This window comes from Amia ocellicauda, chromosome 11 (assembly GCF_036373705.1).
Source record: "Amia ocellicauda isolate fAmiCal2 chromosome 11, fAmiCal2.hap1, whole genome shotgun sequence".
NCBI lineage: Eukaryota > Metazoa > Chordata > Actinopteri > Amiiformes > Amiidae > Amia > Amia ocellicauda.
The window spans coordinates 14,620,318-14,636,380 of NC_089860.1; the positions used below are offsets into that span (position 1 = coordinate 14,620,318).

Genomic DNA, 16,063 nt, shown 5'->3' on the forward strand with positions numbered 1-16,063 from the left:
TCAGTGCTTTAATGGCGTACTTCTCTCCAGTGTCTCTGGCCTTGGCAAGCAGCACCTATCAAAGCAAGACAGATTCAAGACGGGCAAACTCCGCTCTCGAGCCCAGGAGCGACACTCACAACACAAGCATTTAGAAATACGTCCTCATTAATTGCACTTATAACTCACAGACAATGTTTCTGTTAGAGATTAGAAAGTGGACGTCAGTTCTAAAGTGTCCACAAATATGTTTATGGGAAACTGGTGTCGAGCAAATATCTATTCTCCACATCCTCGACTGAATTACCGATCGCTTGGAGCCGCCCCACATTATAATGACCATGACTCGGGTCACTGGGATATACCTTTCCAAATGTCCCCTGACCCAGGACAGCAAGGCATTGGAAGTCGCCGTGGCTGGTGTCGGCTTCGACATCCCAGGGGTCATCTTCGACGTGGCAGGCGTCGGCTTCGACGTGGCAGGCATCGGCTTCAACATCCCAGGGGTCATCTTCGACGTAGCAGGCGTCGGCATCGACATGGTTAACATCGGCATCGACGTGCCAGGGGTCGGCTTCGAGGTGGCTGGCATCGGCTTCGACGTACCAGAGGTCGGCTTCGACATGGCAGGGGTCGGCATCGACGTGGCAGGCGTCGGCATCGACATGCCAGAGGTCGGCATCGACGTGCCAGGGGTCATCTTCGATGTGGCAGACGTCGGCTTCGACATCCCAGGGGTCATCTTCGACGTGGCAAGCGTCGGCATCGACGTGCCAGGGGTCATCTTCGATGTGGCAGGCGTCGGCTTCGACATCCCAGGGGTCATCTTCGACGTGGCAAGCGTCGGCTTCGACGTGCCAGAGGTCGGCTTCGACATGGCAGGGGTCGGCATCGACATGCCAGGGGTCGGCATCGACGTGGTTGGCGTCGGCATCGACGTGGTTGGCGTCGGCATCGACGTGGTTGGCGTCGGCATCGACGTGGTTAACGTCGGCAGAGACGTGGCTGGCATCGGCTGAGGCGTGGCTGTCGTCGGGTTGGTTCTTCCGTGACAGCCACCACCACCAGCCTATGACCGCCAGCAGTCCAGGTAATGCGTAGGGCAGGAATGACCTAAACCCCATCTTCGCTGGAATCTCTGTCTCCGGGGGAGTCTGAGGCCCGATGGCACCCCACCGGGCCTCCGTCTCTCTCTGTCTCTCTGTCTGTCTGTCTCTCGCTTCTCCTTAACAGAACAGATACTCAGACAACCAATAATGATATAGAAAGGCTTTCGCTACGTAGAGGATAGTGGATTGTCTAACAATGTTTACACAAAGTCAAAACACGTCCGTTCTCTCTCAGGTAAGCACAGCAGTGGAATGCTTGGCATAAAGAGGATGGTTTAGAACTCTGGAACCACTGTGATGTCACACTGGCCAGATGGTCATCATCTGATGATGCAATGCTCGTATTGATGCCCCCCCCCCGGCTATGATTCTGGTTACACGGTGCTGGTGGGGGGTCTACTGGATTGTCGGTGGGGGGGGGGATGCTGGTGGTTTGTCAAAGCTGGTCCTAAAGCCTGCATGTTAATTCATTTGCTTAACGATGGATTTAACATGTCTTTGGTTGCAACTTATTTAGGGGGGCTGGGAGAACATATAGCGGGCAAATGTGTTATCGCTTGGAGAATTGACAGCTATCCGCTCCAACACCAGGCAAAATGAGTAGATCATCGATCCACCCTCTGAGAATGATTGACATAGGAGGAAATACAAGGATGAATAGATTGTGCAAAAATAAAATAAATACATCAATAAATAATTAGATAAACATAAAGCTTTCTTTCTTTCTTTCCTATTGTATATATTTATGTATTATTAATCTTGGAACAAATTACCCTCCATAGTATGTAACCTAGAGCCGATTTAGTGGTAAATGCCAATATGGTATAGTCCCGGGCCAGGCAGGCTGTTCAGCACTGAGAGCTCCAGCTCGGGACCGCTAGTCTGTACAGTGGAGCGGTGTGGAGGTGCCGGGTCCGAACCTCGGCCTGTGCATTAAACTTGTTATTTTGTTTAAAATATTTCAGACCAAAGTATAAAATGTTTCATCTAGATAATGTTTTTGAGTCTCGTTTGGGGACGTGCAATTTAGCTTTTGATATATATTGTTGTGCCATAAATACGTCTTGAGTTTAAATTATATGAACATCACAAACAAAAAATGTATTATCAATTATGCTATCAAAATCAATGTATCATTATATCATGTTATATGGCATTCGCATTTTAACACGATTAGCATTGCCAAGTGCAGCAGCATTAGCATGTAGAGGTTTGCTAGTAGAGTCGAGACCCGGCCTCTTCACTGACTTCACTTCCCGTTTGGTAGCATAACAACAAACTTAATTCTTAGTATGGTACTAAAGCTGGGGATTTGCTCCACCTCTTTTGTCGTTGCAATGGGTATTAACTTTAGTCCAACTTTAATCAGGTGTATGATTAAACAATTATACCAGACAGGTCCTAATGATCATCAATTCAATATGTAGGTTGAAACACAATCATTAACTGAAACAGAAACAGCTGTGTAGGAGGAAGAAAACTGGGTGAGGAACAGCCAAACCCAGATAACAAGGTGAGGCTGCTGAAGACAGTTTACTGTCAAAAGTCATACACCATGGCAAGACTGAGCACAGCAACAAGACACAAGGCAGTTATTCTGCATCAGCAAGGTCTCCCCCAGGCAGAAATTTCACGGCAGACAGGGGTTTCCAGATGTGCTGTCCAAGCTCTTTTGAAGAAGCATAAAGAAACGGGCAACGTTGAGGGCCGTAGACGCAGTGGTCGGCCGAGGAAACTTACTGCAGTAATGAAAGACACATCATGCTTACTTTCCTTCACAATCGGAAGATGTCCAGCAGTGCCATCAGCTTAGAATTGGCAGAAAACAGTGGGACCCTGGTACACCCATCTACTGTCCGGAGAAGTCTGGTCAGAAGTGGCCTTCATGGAAGACTTGCGGCCAAAAAGCCATACCTCCAACGTGGAAACAAGGCCAAGCGACTCAACTATGCATGAAAACACAGGAACTGGGGTGCAGAAAAATGGCAGCAGGTGCTCTGGACTGATGAGTCAAAGTTTGAAATATGTGGCTGTAGCAGAAGGCATTTTGTTCGCTGAAGGGCTGGAGTTCGGTACACGAATGAGTGCCTGCAGGCAACAGTGAAGCATGGTGGAGGTTCCTTGCAAGTTTGGGGCTGCATTTCTGCAAATGGAGTTGGGATTTGGTCAGAATGAATGGTCTCCTCAATTCTGAGAAGTACAGGCAGATACTTATCCATCATGCAATACCATCTGATTGGCCCCAAATTTATTCTGCAGCATGACAACGACCCCAAACATACAGCGAAAGTCATTAAGAACTATCTTCAGTGTAAAGAAGAACAAGGAGTCCTGGAAGTGATGGTATGGCCCCACAGAGCCCTGATCTCAACATCATCGAGTCTGTCTGGGATTACATGAAGAGAGAGAAGCAACTGAGGCTGCCTAAATCCACAGAAGAACTGTGGTTAGTTCTCCAAGATGTTTGGGTCAACCTACCTGCCGAGTTCCTTCAAAAACTGTGTGCAAGTGAACCTAGAAGAATTGATGCTGTTTTGAAGGCAAAGGGTCACACCAAATATGGATTTGATGTAGATTTTTCTTCTGTTCACTCACTTTGCATTTAGTTAATTGATAAATATAATCTATTAACATGTCTATTTTTGAATGCATTCTTACTTTATAGCATTTTCACACTTGCCTAAAATTTTTCCACAGTACTGTATATATATTTTTATTGTGTGTGTTTTCCAGGACCTTGTTCAAAGCACTGTGTCACACAATGAGGCTGCAGCTCCAGCTGGTGAGACGAGTGAAGCAGATCTCGGGGAGCAGATGGAGTCTGGAGATGCCTCCTCAGACCGAGTGAATGACTGGGTCAGTGATGAGGAGGAGACTCCCAAAACAAGAGCCCAGCCGGAGAGTCTGGGGCCATACCAGCCCAACGTCCCAGTGGGTACATATTTTATATAAAACAAAAAAGATAACTTGTTCTCAATTATTTTCTTAAGGTATAATTGGTTGTATTTTGGAAATAAAGTACTTTTACTTGCCTGGGATTTTACATTAATACATGTATTTGAACTGACTCCTGGGAAGTGAGATATAAACAAAACTGGTGCTAATAAGAAATAATAGATTTGTGTTACACTGCACCCTACTCCTGGGCTGCTCAAAAGAGTATATGAATGTCAATACCATATTTATTTAATATCTGTAATGGTTTTAATAAAAATCATCTGCTTCAGTTAGATGTATACCCAAACTCATGGAGCAATCTTTACACACACTCTCCAAAGGGACCAGACCTAGTTAATTGAAACTGAATTATTAAACTTATTAAAATGATTACATGTTATGGCATTTAAAGTATACCACAATTAATACGTTATTTATAAATTTCATTACATTCATTGTATCGTCATATAGGCCTTTATTGGCTTCATTCACTTCTTATTGAGATTGTATTTTGTAAGTCGCCCTGCGTCTGCCAAGAAATAAAAATAATATGTAATGTATTTTTTAATTGGATTAATAAGAATGTGCAAGTGTGCATTCGTAATTTAGTTTCTATTTTATAAATCTAAAACTAGCCTAAGTAAGTGTCATGCAGTGTCATGCTTGTATTTTAAAGATTTAAAAAGCAATACGGCTCAGCAGTTGCAACCTGTAATAAAGCGGTTTATAGAAATAAGCGTACAATGTCAACATCCGGGTCATACGGAAGCAAAAATTGCACATTACTATGGACCAATCAGCGGCCAGAACACATCCCGGAAGAGAACCCGAGCGGAAGTGGCGTGTGTTGAAAGAAGCAGCGTTGATGTAGCTCTGAAACATCAAATATATATATATCAAGGTAACATTTTCCATCTGTTGTATTGCAAACTTGAATTAATTCAGTGGGAACTATTATCAAACGTTTATTTGTAAGAGAATTTGCAGAATTGTAGTGGAGCTTTTTCTAATTTCAGGATACAGTATTGTTCTTCGGTTGTTGGTTTTTTTTTTAAATAAATGCATACATAAATCTATCTCTCTCTCATATATATATATATATATATATATATATATATATATATATATATATATTGCAAAGCAACCTGGGAGTATTCATTTGCGTAATGCGTTCCCAATGTAAATAAAATGGCTCATATAAAGTGCGTCATATTTGATCCGTTTTCTCAATTTTCCGGTGACCGACGCCTGATTCGGTTATTGTCCCCAGAACAGCCAGTTTACTATTGAAATAAGAAACCATTAAAGTACACATAATCACGAAAGATTAACGGCGAAACATTGCTGTAAAGCGGATGTTGAAGAAACGTGCGGGTGGCGTGTGTGCGACGACTCTGTAGAGAAGGTGGTCGCCAAGGCAGCCGCTCGGGAAACAGCCGGACATGTTTCAGTCGGTGGTCCCGCTCTTGTAGCGCCGTTTGGCACAGTTCTGCGCAGATCTGCAGAATGCCGCCCATCCCATTGGTGGAGCAGCGCAGAACTGCTGCAGTGTGCGCCACTCGAATGCGACCAGTGTGAGCTGCCTTTAACGATTCGTCCCTGGATTGTGCTTTGTCAGGTCTGTTGGTACAAGTGGTACCATAAACACATGTTGTGGGGTTTCGTTATATTACACAAGAAAGGCCATAAACCTTCAAAACCCTTCGTTTAATCTGTAATGGAAATTGGAGACTTGTTTAACGCAAATCTTCTTGTCTGTGCGGTTTCACGCATTAATCCTGAGCGATGGGACCTCATTGTTTCAGACACGATAGGTTGCCTTGCAGGGGCAATCAATTTGTGATATGCAAACTATCATTGCATGCCTACATTGTATATCAATGCATTGCCATAGTTCATGCAATAATGTGCATGCTTTGTTAATTATGCTTTCATAGAAAAAATAAGGATGACTACAGGCTACAGGCGGTCTTAGCTGAGTGTCTGCACACGTTTTCAACGCGCAGAGGGTAATCTTGTATTAGGAATGTTAAGGTATTTCCCACCACACATGCAATTAACAAAGTATTTGTGTATTTTTGTTTTCCCAGTTTTACATATATTTTTTTCTACACAGAATTTGATATCATCTCTGAAGAGGAAGTCCTTCAGCTTTTAAGGTTATTCTCCCATTTCTTTTCACAGTTGATGTACACTTTTGGACTCTCGGGGAAAAGTGTTCTATTGCGTCATTGTAAACACACGTACATATATAAGTAAATACATTTATACACTTTTTTATCCCAGATTAAATCATCTCGTTTCTGAAATGTCAGAGAATCTCCCCCTGGGTAGTGATCAAGAAGCTTTTACAGCCGGACACAGTGCCCCTGTTGTTTCAGAGGCTTCGAGTATGGAAGTGGGTGAGCATCAGGCCCAGAATGTCTTCCCTGAGACCCCTGGGCCGTCGCACAGCACTGTGCCTGTGGATGTTGCTGGCAAAGACCAGGATCCATGTCCTGCACAGAGTTCTGGAGATACAGCAGAGGCTCTGAACTTGTATGCCACTCTCGGGCTGTCGCCTGAAGACTTGGATGCCCTGGCACAGATTCCAGAAAATAAGATCAGTGTGGAAACATTGCCCCACCTTATCATGCAGCTGAAAGCAAAGAGAGCTGCAGGGGTTCGACCATCGGACCCCCCCAGACAGCAGACTTCACCTTCTCCAAGAGAGAAGCCGTACAGATCTCCACGGGAGGACTGGGAGGACGCCAGGCCGAGTAGTAGGCCTCCTAGATCTGCCAGTAAATCTCCTGTGAGCAGCTACATGGTTGACTACAATTATGGTAAATATGGGCGAGAAGAGCACACAGACAGAATGAGAGGCAGTAGAGATCTGCGTTATTCTAAGCCGTCCCACAAGAGGCATTTTATGGAGAGCAGACCCAGATCTCCGTCGACATTCCAGATTGAAGATTTTCACGGATTAATGCCCCGTAGTTTTCCATACGTGTGTTCGCTTTGCGATTTTGAAGTAAATTCAAGCAGGGTAAGTTTTTGTTTTTGTTCGTTTTGGTTTTCTTTTCCTTTATGATTTTCTTCTACCCTTACGTTCAACATGCTATTTGCTTATTTTGAGTAAAATCCATTTGGTTTTCCACTTTATATAAATGCATTATTTTCATTACAGAGAGATGTCTAGAAAATTTGAAATCCAGTTTAGTGTCATAGAACAAGTTTTGAATTGAAATCTCTTTAAATTGTCATTTATAGACATTCCTAATACATTGTGCACCCTTTCAATACTGGTTTATTTGAGAGCATTGAATAATGTTTTGTTCAATTTTAAAGCTAAAATCAAACCCCAAAGCTAGATGAAACCGTATACACTACTCCCGTGTTTGTACTTTACAGATCATTACAGCATTTTATAATCTGGATTTTATTGAGAATAAAAACCTTAACTTTTTTTTTCTGTTTAGGCCTGGAGTCAGCATATCAATGGAGTCCGACATGCAGAGAGTCGCCGTGACCTCCTTCGTATGTAAGTTTTACATGCCTGGCATGCAGTTACAAAATAAGCTAATACAGGGTTGTGTTCTGGTAATTGCTTTTTTTTTTTGCAAATGTTTATTATGAGTTTTATTTAAAGTTATTTTCAGCAGTGACACATACATAGGCCACATGTTCATTTACTACAGCTCTTTGTATGTTGATAACTGAAGATCATGACGCTAACATCACCACACTCAGTATAAGTCCAACACTATGAATTAATTGTTGCTAATACTAATATATTTTGTTTATTTAGATTCACCAGGATGTATTACTGAATAATGGCAGGTTTTGTTAGTGATTCTGTGTTGCTTTACAGGTATCCCCAATGGGACCCACAATTTGTTTCAAGCAGAATGTGAGTAGTGTGGTTCATGATGATGCTTAGGAATATGTAGGCTTAAACTCCCATGGCTGGTTTGTTTGGTTTCTTCTTGCTTATCCATTGAAATAATACCACAAGAAACTGAACTCCACCCTCTTATTTAAACAGCCTTTAGGGCTATGGCAGTCTCCATGCTTCGTGTTATATAGCAGTACTGCAGTTGTATCATTGGACTAATTGCCTTATTTTAGGATCTAAGTTATTGTTTAATTTTTCAAGATTGTTTGTAATGTATAGGAATCTGCAGCTTTAGAGCAGCGATGAATGATTAACCAAAGCTCTGACATTGTTTTAGAGGGTATTCACAGCTTTAGAGCAGTAATGGCATTTATTCCACAAATGTGACTGCAGAGTAGTTGTTGCAGGAGTCTGATAGCGTGTTGTTTCTGAAAGGCCGGAGTCGTATCCTCCCCGTGATGCTCTGCCCCCTGGCCGAGGCTCTCGGTCATCTGCTCCACCGAGGAGACCGTACAGCACCGACCGCAGCACAGGTAACGATGCCATTCACCGCAGGTTACATCGGAGTAAAAAATATTTGATATTATAAATGTGATTCTGTTTTCCAGAATCTATGCCAGATTCACCTCTGTGTTTATGCAATGTTTTTCCTGTATTCATAAGTGTTAATAAGGTGATTTTGTTAATTCATAGTAGATTTAGCTCACACAAATCACTTAATTAAGGGTTGTTTAGCAGTGCTTTTTGTTTATAAATACAGTTGACCACCTTTACAATTATATTCCATTTTCACATTTCCTCAGTTTTTCTAAGGTTTGAAGATCAATGTACAGGCCAAGGAAGCAAGAAGCTAAATAAATACAATGCCTAATAAAAAGTACCAGTTAATGTATCTATTATTTAGCAAAACAAAAACCCATATTTGACCTAGTTATTTTACAAACATCTGAGCCATTAATAAACTGAAATGGATTTACTTTTTATTTTTATTTTGACAATCTTCTGTTTGATATTCACTGTTTAATTTAAGGTGAAAGGCCTACACTACCCCCTGAAGGACGCCCCTATATGAAACCAAAGGTAATCTTCCTTCATTCTTACTGTAATAAAGGTGACTGGCAGTGTGTAGAATTCCTTTGGGCTCTTTTGGAATTAAAATAAATACAAAAATCCCAAAGAGTAGAAATATTCTTGGACACTTGAATAGTTTCAGTAAATATTAGGCTTAATTTTGGCTGCAGACAAATGAATAAATTGAAGATGTGTTCCTGGAAGCTATCCATAGTAATGTAAATGAGTGAGCATTAATCAACACAACAAATCAAATATTCCAAGTGAGTGAAGTTTAAAATGTGATTTAGTATTCAAACTTCGAGGGCCTGGGTGGAAAATAACTCTCAGCCCTAATTGTATTTCTAGTAGTTCTAAACCATTCATAAGTCAGGCATTTCCTTTTAATAACTGATAAATGTTTTAAATTGTTCACAATACGTTTTTGTTCTGCATTTCTATTTTCTTTCTGTTGCTATGCATTACATTGAACTGTATTATTTATTTTAACACTAGCCAGGAACCAGAGTGGTGGTCTCTAAATTCCCAAAAGGCAGCATTGAAGTGAAGGATTTGCTGGAGTTGGCCAAACCCTTCGGGTCTGTAGTAAAACACTTGGTCTTCCCATGCAAGGTAGGTCTCTAGGCGTATGACTGCATTCAAGTAGAAACATTTTACCACACTTAGAAAATGTCTCTCGAGTTACAGTTTTTGTTTTATTCTCTATTGTAGGGTTTCCTGGAAATGTCCACACACAAAGAAGCAGCAAATATGGTCGATCACTACAAACATAGGCCAGTCTTTTTGAAAGATATCAAGTTGTTCCTGTATCTGTCCCCTGTAGTTGAGAGTATTAAGGTATGTGTTCTGTAGCTTTAAACTGTCCTATGAAATCACAGGAATTCTGCATTAAGGCTTCTTGTACTTTAAAGTGCAACTCGGTTATAAATATGTGTTTGGATTTCCTGTCAAACTGAAAGTGGTACAAATTGTTTTAGGGGACTCTTGGCCAATATTGGGCTTCATGAGATCTTCTGCCTATTTGATATGACTCTTGAATTTTACGTTAATCGATCTTGGCAAAGGTTAGAACAAGTCTTGCCATGGCTTTATTTCTATGTTTTTGCTTTGGTATGCAACGTTTCATTTTTAAAACCAACTGAACTGAATCCCATTGAATGGTTGCTCCAGTGTGTGCCTAATGAGATGTTTATTTCTGTCCTGATGTCTTCAGACCCCGAGGCTGGATGTTCCTGAAAAGCATTCGAAGAGTCGAGGCTTTGCAGTCGTCTGTTTCTCTCACGTTCCGTCGGGAAAGGACGCGGAGTCTGAGGTCATTGATGTGGCCAAGCTGTTTGGGGAAGTGCATTACTCCAAATTTTCAACAAATGAGGTAGGCACTGAGGGAATAATATTTATCTCAAAAACACATCTATAAATATGAGTGCTTTTCATTCGTTCATTTCCTTCTTCTACCTTCTTTCTTCCTGTGTTAGGCTCTTGTTGAGATGGCAGACCCTGAAGATGCGGAGATCATGGTGAAGTACTATGGTTCAAATCCACTCAAGATGAATGGGAAGAGTGTGAAGGTGAAAATGTGGACAACGCACAAGAGGCTCAGGTGAGCAGCAGGCCTACTGCAATCAATAATGCTGTCCTTTGTAGATTTTGAAGTGGCTTCACTAGACGGAGCCCATTAAGTTAAATTGGATAAACTTAACTAGAGACCCCCTCTAGCTTTGTAGTTTTGTTTCTGTGGGAAATCGTAGATTGTGTGGAGGGGGAATTCAATCTAGACGTGATCTATACATAAAGAGGACCACAGGCATGCTTAAAATGGCATTGTAGAATGATGTGACAATTCTGTGGTGATTTTAGGATGAGTCCCGACTCTGCGTCTTCAAGAAGAGGGGAAACGAGCAAAAGACACAACAGCAAACCGAAGAGTGAAGAAACCTCCAGAAGCTCTCGATCCGGAAACAAAGAGGGAACGTCTGCACAGTGGGAGGCCACGGAGAATAAGGAAGAGCTCGCTGGAGAAGAGGAAAAAGCTGGAGACGAACAACCGCCTGACACTAAGGAGACTGGTGAGATGGAGGTGGAAAGTGAAGGAGATGCGGGAGGGATAGGTGTAGAGGACGAGGAGGAGAAGGAGCAGCAGCAGCAGCAGCAGGAGGAGGAGGAGGAGGTGGTGGAGGAGGAAGAAGAGGACAATGACAACAACACAAAGGAAGAGTCGGCCCAAGACGTCGTGACTTCAGTGACTCCTGGAGACGAGCCCGCAGAGACACCAGTGGAGGCAGAAGCAGAGGCAGCTGAAGCCAAATCCTCCGAGAGTCTGGACACTGCGCTGGAACAGAACACGGAGGAGAAAGCCCTGGAAAACTGTGAGGCGCCCAGAGACGATTCAGAGGAGAGACCAGCGGAGAGTTCACACCCCGAGGAGACACCAGAGGTCCAGTCCCAAAAGGAGGAGTTAGTAGAGGGAGAAAAACAGTTACCAGGAGACAAGGAGCCAGCAGAACCAAGTGTCTGTGATGAGGTAACTATTTTAAAACTGCTGTCAAATGTGTGTATTTAGTGGTTTGTTTACTCTGAAACATCAAGTATAATATAGTGATATTTTGCATTGTTTACAAAATGTAGAAAGAAATGCATTGTTTGTGGCTCAATGAAAGATGACAGATACATTAATTAAAGCAATATGAACATTGCAACACTTGTATATGTGTCTGGGTTGTTTTTATAGGAGGACATGGAGGAAATGGACTTCCCAGAGAGTATGGAGGATTTCGTTACATTAGACGAGCTGGATGAAGATGCTGAAAAATCAAATCTATCAGACACTGAATCAGGAACTTCATCTTCCAGTGAGTTCTGTTTAAACTGCATCAGTAAAATAAGGCACAAAACAGTCACTAGAGTAGCCCTGTAGCCCATAAAGCCACTGTGCCATGCCTATACTGCACATTATATTTGTTTTATACTTTAAATAAGTGTTTCTTTCTTTGCAGGACACCTACACAAGTCTATCAAGGTTAGTACACAAGTCCCCCGACATTCTTCTGTTGCTGGTTTTCAGCCAACAAGGAAAATATACCCATGATCAATTGCATACATTTATAACATACAGCTTTTTGACAGTTTTATAAATTGGAGCAAACACTCAATTGTATGTTTTCAGCCTGTTTGTATTGCCTGTGAGTTGGGCATGTTTATTCTGCATTTAAAGAGGCTTGAGTGACCCTTCTGTTGTTCACAGGGGGGGAGAGTTGTTACTGTTAAAGATTTTAAAAGGGGCTATGGCTTTGAGAAGGACATTCTGCAGCTTGCCAAGCCTTTTGGGAAAGTTACTAACTATATGATGCCATACCACAAAAATGAGGTAAGGTGTTTTTATTTACTCCCCTACCTATTTATTTTATTTTGGTTATTATATTTGGAACCCCTCTTGCATGCAGATTAGGGTTCGATTTGTTATGAAAAAATGCATGATTCTCCGGGGGAAGTACCAAAGTCTATCTAATTGTGATGTTCTAGTGGATTTTGGTATGGTAATACCAATACCATGTAATAATAGTTGCTGTGCTCCTTTTTGGCCGTCAGATGCGGTTTTAATTGCAGTAGTATTAGGGTTACATGATCAGGTCCATTAGTCTTTTCGTGTTTTATTTGGGACACCAGGCACAACTGGAACTACCAACTGACGAGGCGGCGAGTGAAATGGTGGATTTCTACAGAATAAGCAAGATGGCGCTGGTGTGCGGCAGACCCGTCACGGTGATCCTGTGCCAAGAAAAGCAAGAACTGGAGGTATGTTCATTCAATTCAATACAGCAGCTTATTTTGGTCTGATGTGTTTAGTCTGTATTGAACACCTGTCAGTACAATAAGATAGACTATTGTTGACATCTGACATTCCTGTTTGACTTTATTTTGTACATTTGATTAATTAATCACAATGTATTCTGTTTCCCAAGCGCCCAAGTGGAAGATCAGTCTATATCAGTCGGCTCCCATTTCAGAAGTTCTCGGATTCCTCTCTCTTAAATATCGCGCAGCCTTTTGGGAAGGTCACTGCCTACTCCTTAAACTGGACTCGCAAAAAGGTACTACGTTTGTTTTGTAAGGGAGTCAAAATGGGCTTTATCCCAATAGAAAGTCTCAGAAGGGCCCTTGTGTGTTCTGATGCCAGTATGATACAACACTGGGGACTCTGAGATAAACTTGGAATCTGCTTGTGAAGGATTATTTTGAAAAAAGGATTCTGTATTACAAGTGATTTGAATGGTGAAACCTTGTTTTTTCAGTGTTTCATTCAAATGGAAACAACCGAATCTGCTAGAAGAATGGTAAAGGCGTATATGCAGCACCCACCGGAATTTTATGGACGATTGTTGCAAGTTTATTTGTGCAAAAAGAGTGACACGCGTATACCATGGTAGGTGGCAAAGTGGATTTCTCTTTATAAGGGGTGGATCTGTTTTTGAAATGATGCTGGGTTTTAATAGTCAATGTGGGCCCAGTTATTAATGGATACAAAAAAGTAATTCTTTATATTCAGGAAATGGTTTGCATTTCTGTGTTTTTAATAGGTGCCATAGAATATTCTGAGTACCAAAGTTAATGTTCACTAGGTCATTTGTGAATGCTGTCTTTCCCGGCATTGTCAGGTTTCACTAGTTATGAATCAGTTAGTTGACCATGATTCATTTAGAAGTGTAAAGATTAACAAAAATCATGATAGTATGACAAGAAAAGTTCTTGCAGCATTTTAGTAAAGTGTTTTTCTGTTAAAAAGTTAATGTGAATGTACTATGGTCTTTATACAGGAAGACACCTCCTTATGAGACGGATAAGAAGAAGCAAAAGAGAGAGCGCACAGAGAGCAGTAAGAGTGAGGAGGAGAATCCCAGCAGCTCTCAGACTGGAGCCAAGAGCAAGGAGGAGGGACCCCCCGTGAAAAAGCCCTGCAAACCAGAGGAGCAGGGAGAGGCGGCAGACATGAGCACTGATGCCAGTCAGGTAGTGTAGCTGTAGATAAGAGCATAGCACATCCACAGACAACTCACTATTTGTATTTGTCTTGCTCTGGGACATTTTAGTATTCTTAAGTAAAGATTGTATGACTACAAAACATGCGTATAAGAGGTGATAACTTTAAGGGCGTTTTTAACTCTGTGCATAACATTTGTACATAGATTATTCACAGTCTTAAGAAAACACATAATGTTTTTTTTTTATTGTGTGTGTTTTCCAGGACCTTGTTCAAAGCACTGTGTCACACAATGAGGCTGCAGCTCCAGCTGGTGAGACGAGTGAAGCAGATCTCGGGGAGCAGATGGAGTCTGGAGATGCCTCCTCAGACCGAGTGAACGACCGGGTCAGTGATGAGGAGGAGACTCCCAAAACAAGAGCCCAGCCGGAGAGTCTGGGGCCGTACCAGCCCAACGTCCCAGTGGGTAAGAGACAGAGAGGCTCCGAAGAAACATGATGACTCGTCCCATACTGTAATCCTTTCATCCTCACAGAATCTCCGTCCATCAGACGGTTTCATGTAAAAAAAAAAAAGTTTAATATTGTATTCATAGTGCACTGCATCACATTCATAAACTTAAACCAGGCTTTTGCTGAATCAAAATCCATGTAAATTGTCATGCGGAAACATCTCTTGTTTTTACAGGAATGGAATATGTCGTCCCAAAGGTTGGCTACTTTTGCAAACTCTGCAATCTCTTCTACACAAATGAGAAAACGGCCAGAACCACCCACTGCAGCAGCCTGCCACACTATCAGAAACTGAAGGTGCATCTTTTTTAACCATCTATATGCATTGTAATTCACTGTAAACCATTGCTTTCTGAAATATTAGTTGAATACAGATCAGATTCTCGTATCCAGTTTTGCTTCTGTTTATCTTTTACCAGTTCTTTAACAGTATGATTTATATATTGTAAGAAGGTAGTTTTTGTCAATTCATTGAATAAATATCACACATTATCTCCCGTTAAAAAAATCTGAAATCTTCAAGTGTTAAGTGGAACAAAGGTCAACATAAATGTTCATGTTCTCAACTTTTATTTTCTTAAAGTTGTAAGCTTAATATAACAGTCAAATACTAGCAATAATCAGATTAAAATAATGTACATCTGTATCTGTATCCCTTCCCAAGAAAAGGTGCAACCAGTCGACAATGATCAGAAACCGTTCATATCCATAAAGCGCACACAGCAGGTTAAAGGCTAGATTTAGATCCGAATATGCAGGGGGCAGGGCCACATTTCCCGCATCTGAGGAAACCAGACTGAATTGAACTTGACCATGCTCTTTGTACAATGCGGATGTCTTTGTATTTCTTGACTCATACTTGAATATCTACAATTTTACTATTCAGGAGAAGATGGATGAAGGCAAAGACGATTCTGCCCAATGAGGAAGTGAGAGAGGGGACCCCACAGAAGAGAAATGTTTGTTAGCTTACCTGCCATGCTGCCTTGATGTTAAAATCGGTGTATACAAATTCAGACATTTTTGTTTGTTTTTTATGTTCAACGGTGTGTTAAGGGATTTTATGCAGTCTGCACATTCAACAGCCTGGTGAGTGCAGTAACGCTGTATCTTTTGCTTCATTTTAGTGTCCATGCTATAGTTTACCATATTTTTTTGCATATTTCAAATACTGACTTGTAACCAATTATCCAATAAATGTTTATCATTTCTGTCTGACATTTTCATTGGCTTGTCAAACTGATTTAAAACACATTGCAAGTATCATGTGGCTTAACTGTGTTTATAAATCCCATATCTTACAGAGCCTCTCTAGGGCTGCCACGTTAAGCTGACAAGTGTGCTTATAGACTTCTTCTTGTGAAAACATTCCTATAAATGGTCCACTTAAGTCACGTTGAAGGTTGTTTCAGATTTGTACCACAGATGGAAACTTTGAAACTCATGACAAATCATGTTGTTAATATGAATTAGTTTGGTTGACACCACTATTTACTTGCTTGTTTATATCATTCAGAAGGCAATTAAATCTAGCCTACAATCAATAATATGTGATGGGATTCCTTCTAAAATAAATGTTATATTGCACTATGAAAAAAGAAAA

General features: G+C 41.4%; 1 protein-coding gene across 5 annotated transcripts; it reads left to right on the plus strand.

The window, feature by feature from the left end:
• Positions 1–4,841: 4,841 nt before the first annotated feature.
• Positions 4,842–15,678, plus strand: LOC136762990 (matrin-3). 5 transcript variants are annotated; one of them, XM_066716638.1, is made up of 23 exons: positions 4,842–4,926; positions 5,963–6,059; positions 6,142–6,184; positions 6,312–7,053; positions 7,487–7,548; positions 7,879–7,917; positions 8,338–8,435; positions 8,933–8,982; positions 9,469–9,585; positions 9,685–9,810; positions 10,187–10,345; positions 10,449–10,573; positions 10,831–11,494; positions 11,702–11,822; positions 11,967–11,989; positions 12,215–12,337; positions 12,637–12,765; positions 12,933–13,061; positions 13,263–13,393; positions 13,785–13,977; positions 14,213–14,414; positions 14,636–14,757; positions 15,347–15,678. In XM_066716638.1, exons 4-23 carry the CDS (start codon positions 6,334–6,336, stop codon positions 15,383–15,385), a joined length of 3,372 nt encoding a protein of 1,123 aa, XP_066572735.1. In that variant the 5' UTR covers positions 4,842–4,926; positions 5,963–6,059; positions 6,142–6,184; positions 6,312–6,333; the 3' UTR covers positions 15,386–15,678. The 5 variants fall into 5 exon arrangements, with proteins under 5 accessions (XP_066572735.1, XP_066572732.1, XP_066572737.1 ...); XM_066716635.1 differs by having other exon boundaries at positions 6,142–7,053; XM_066716640.1 differs by lacking the exon at positions 6,312–7,053.
• Positions 15,679–16,063: the final 385 nt, after the last annotated feature.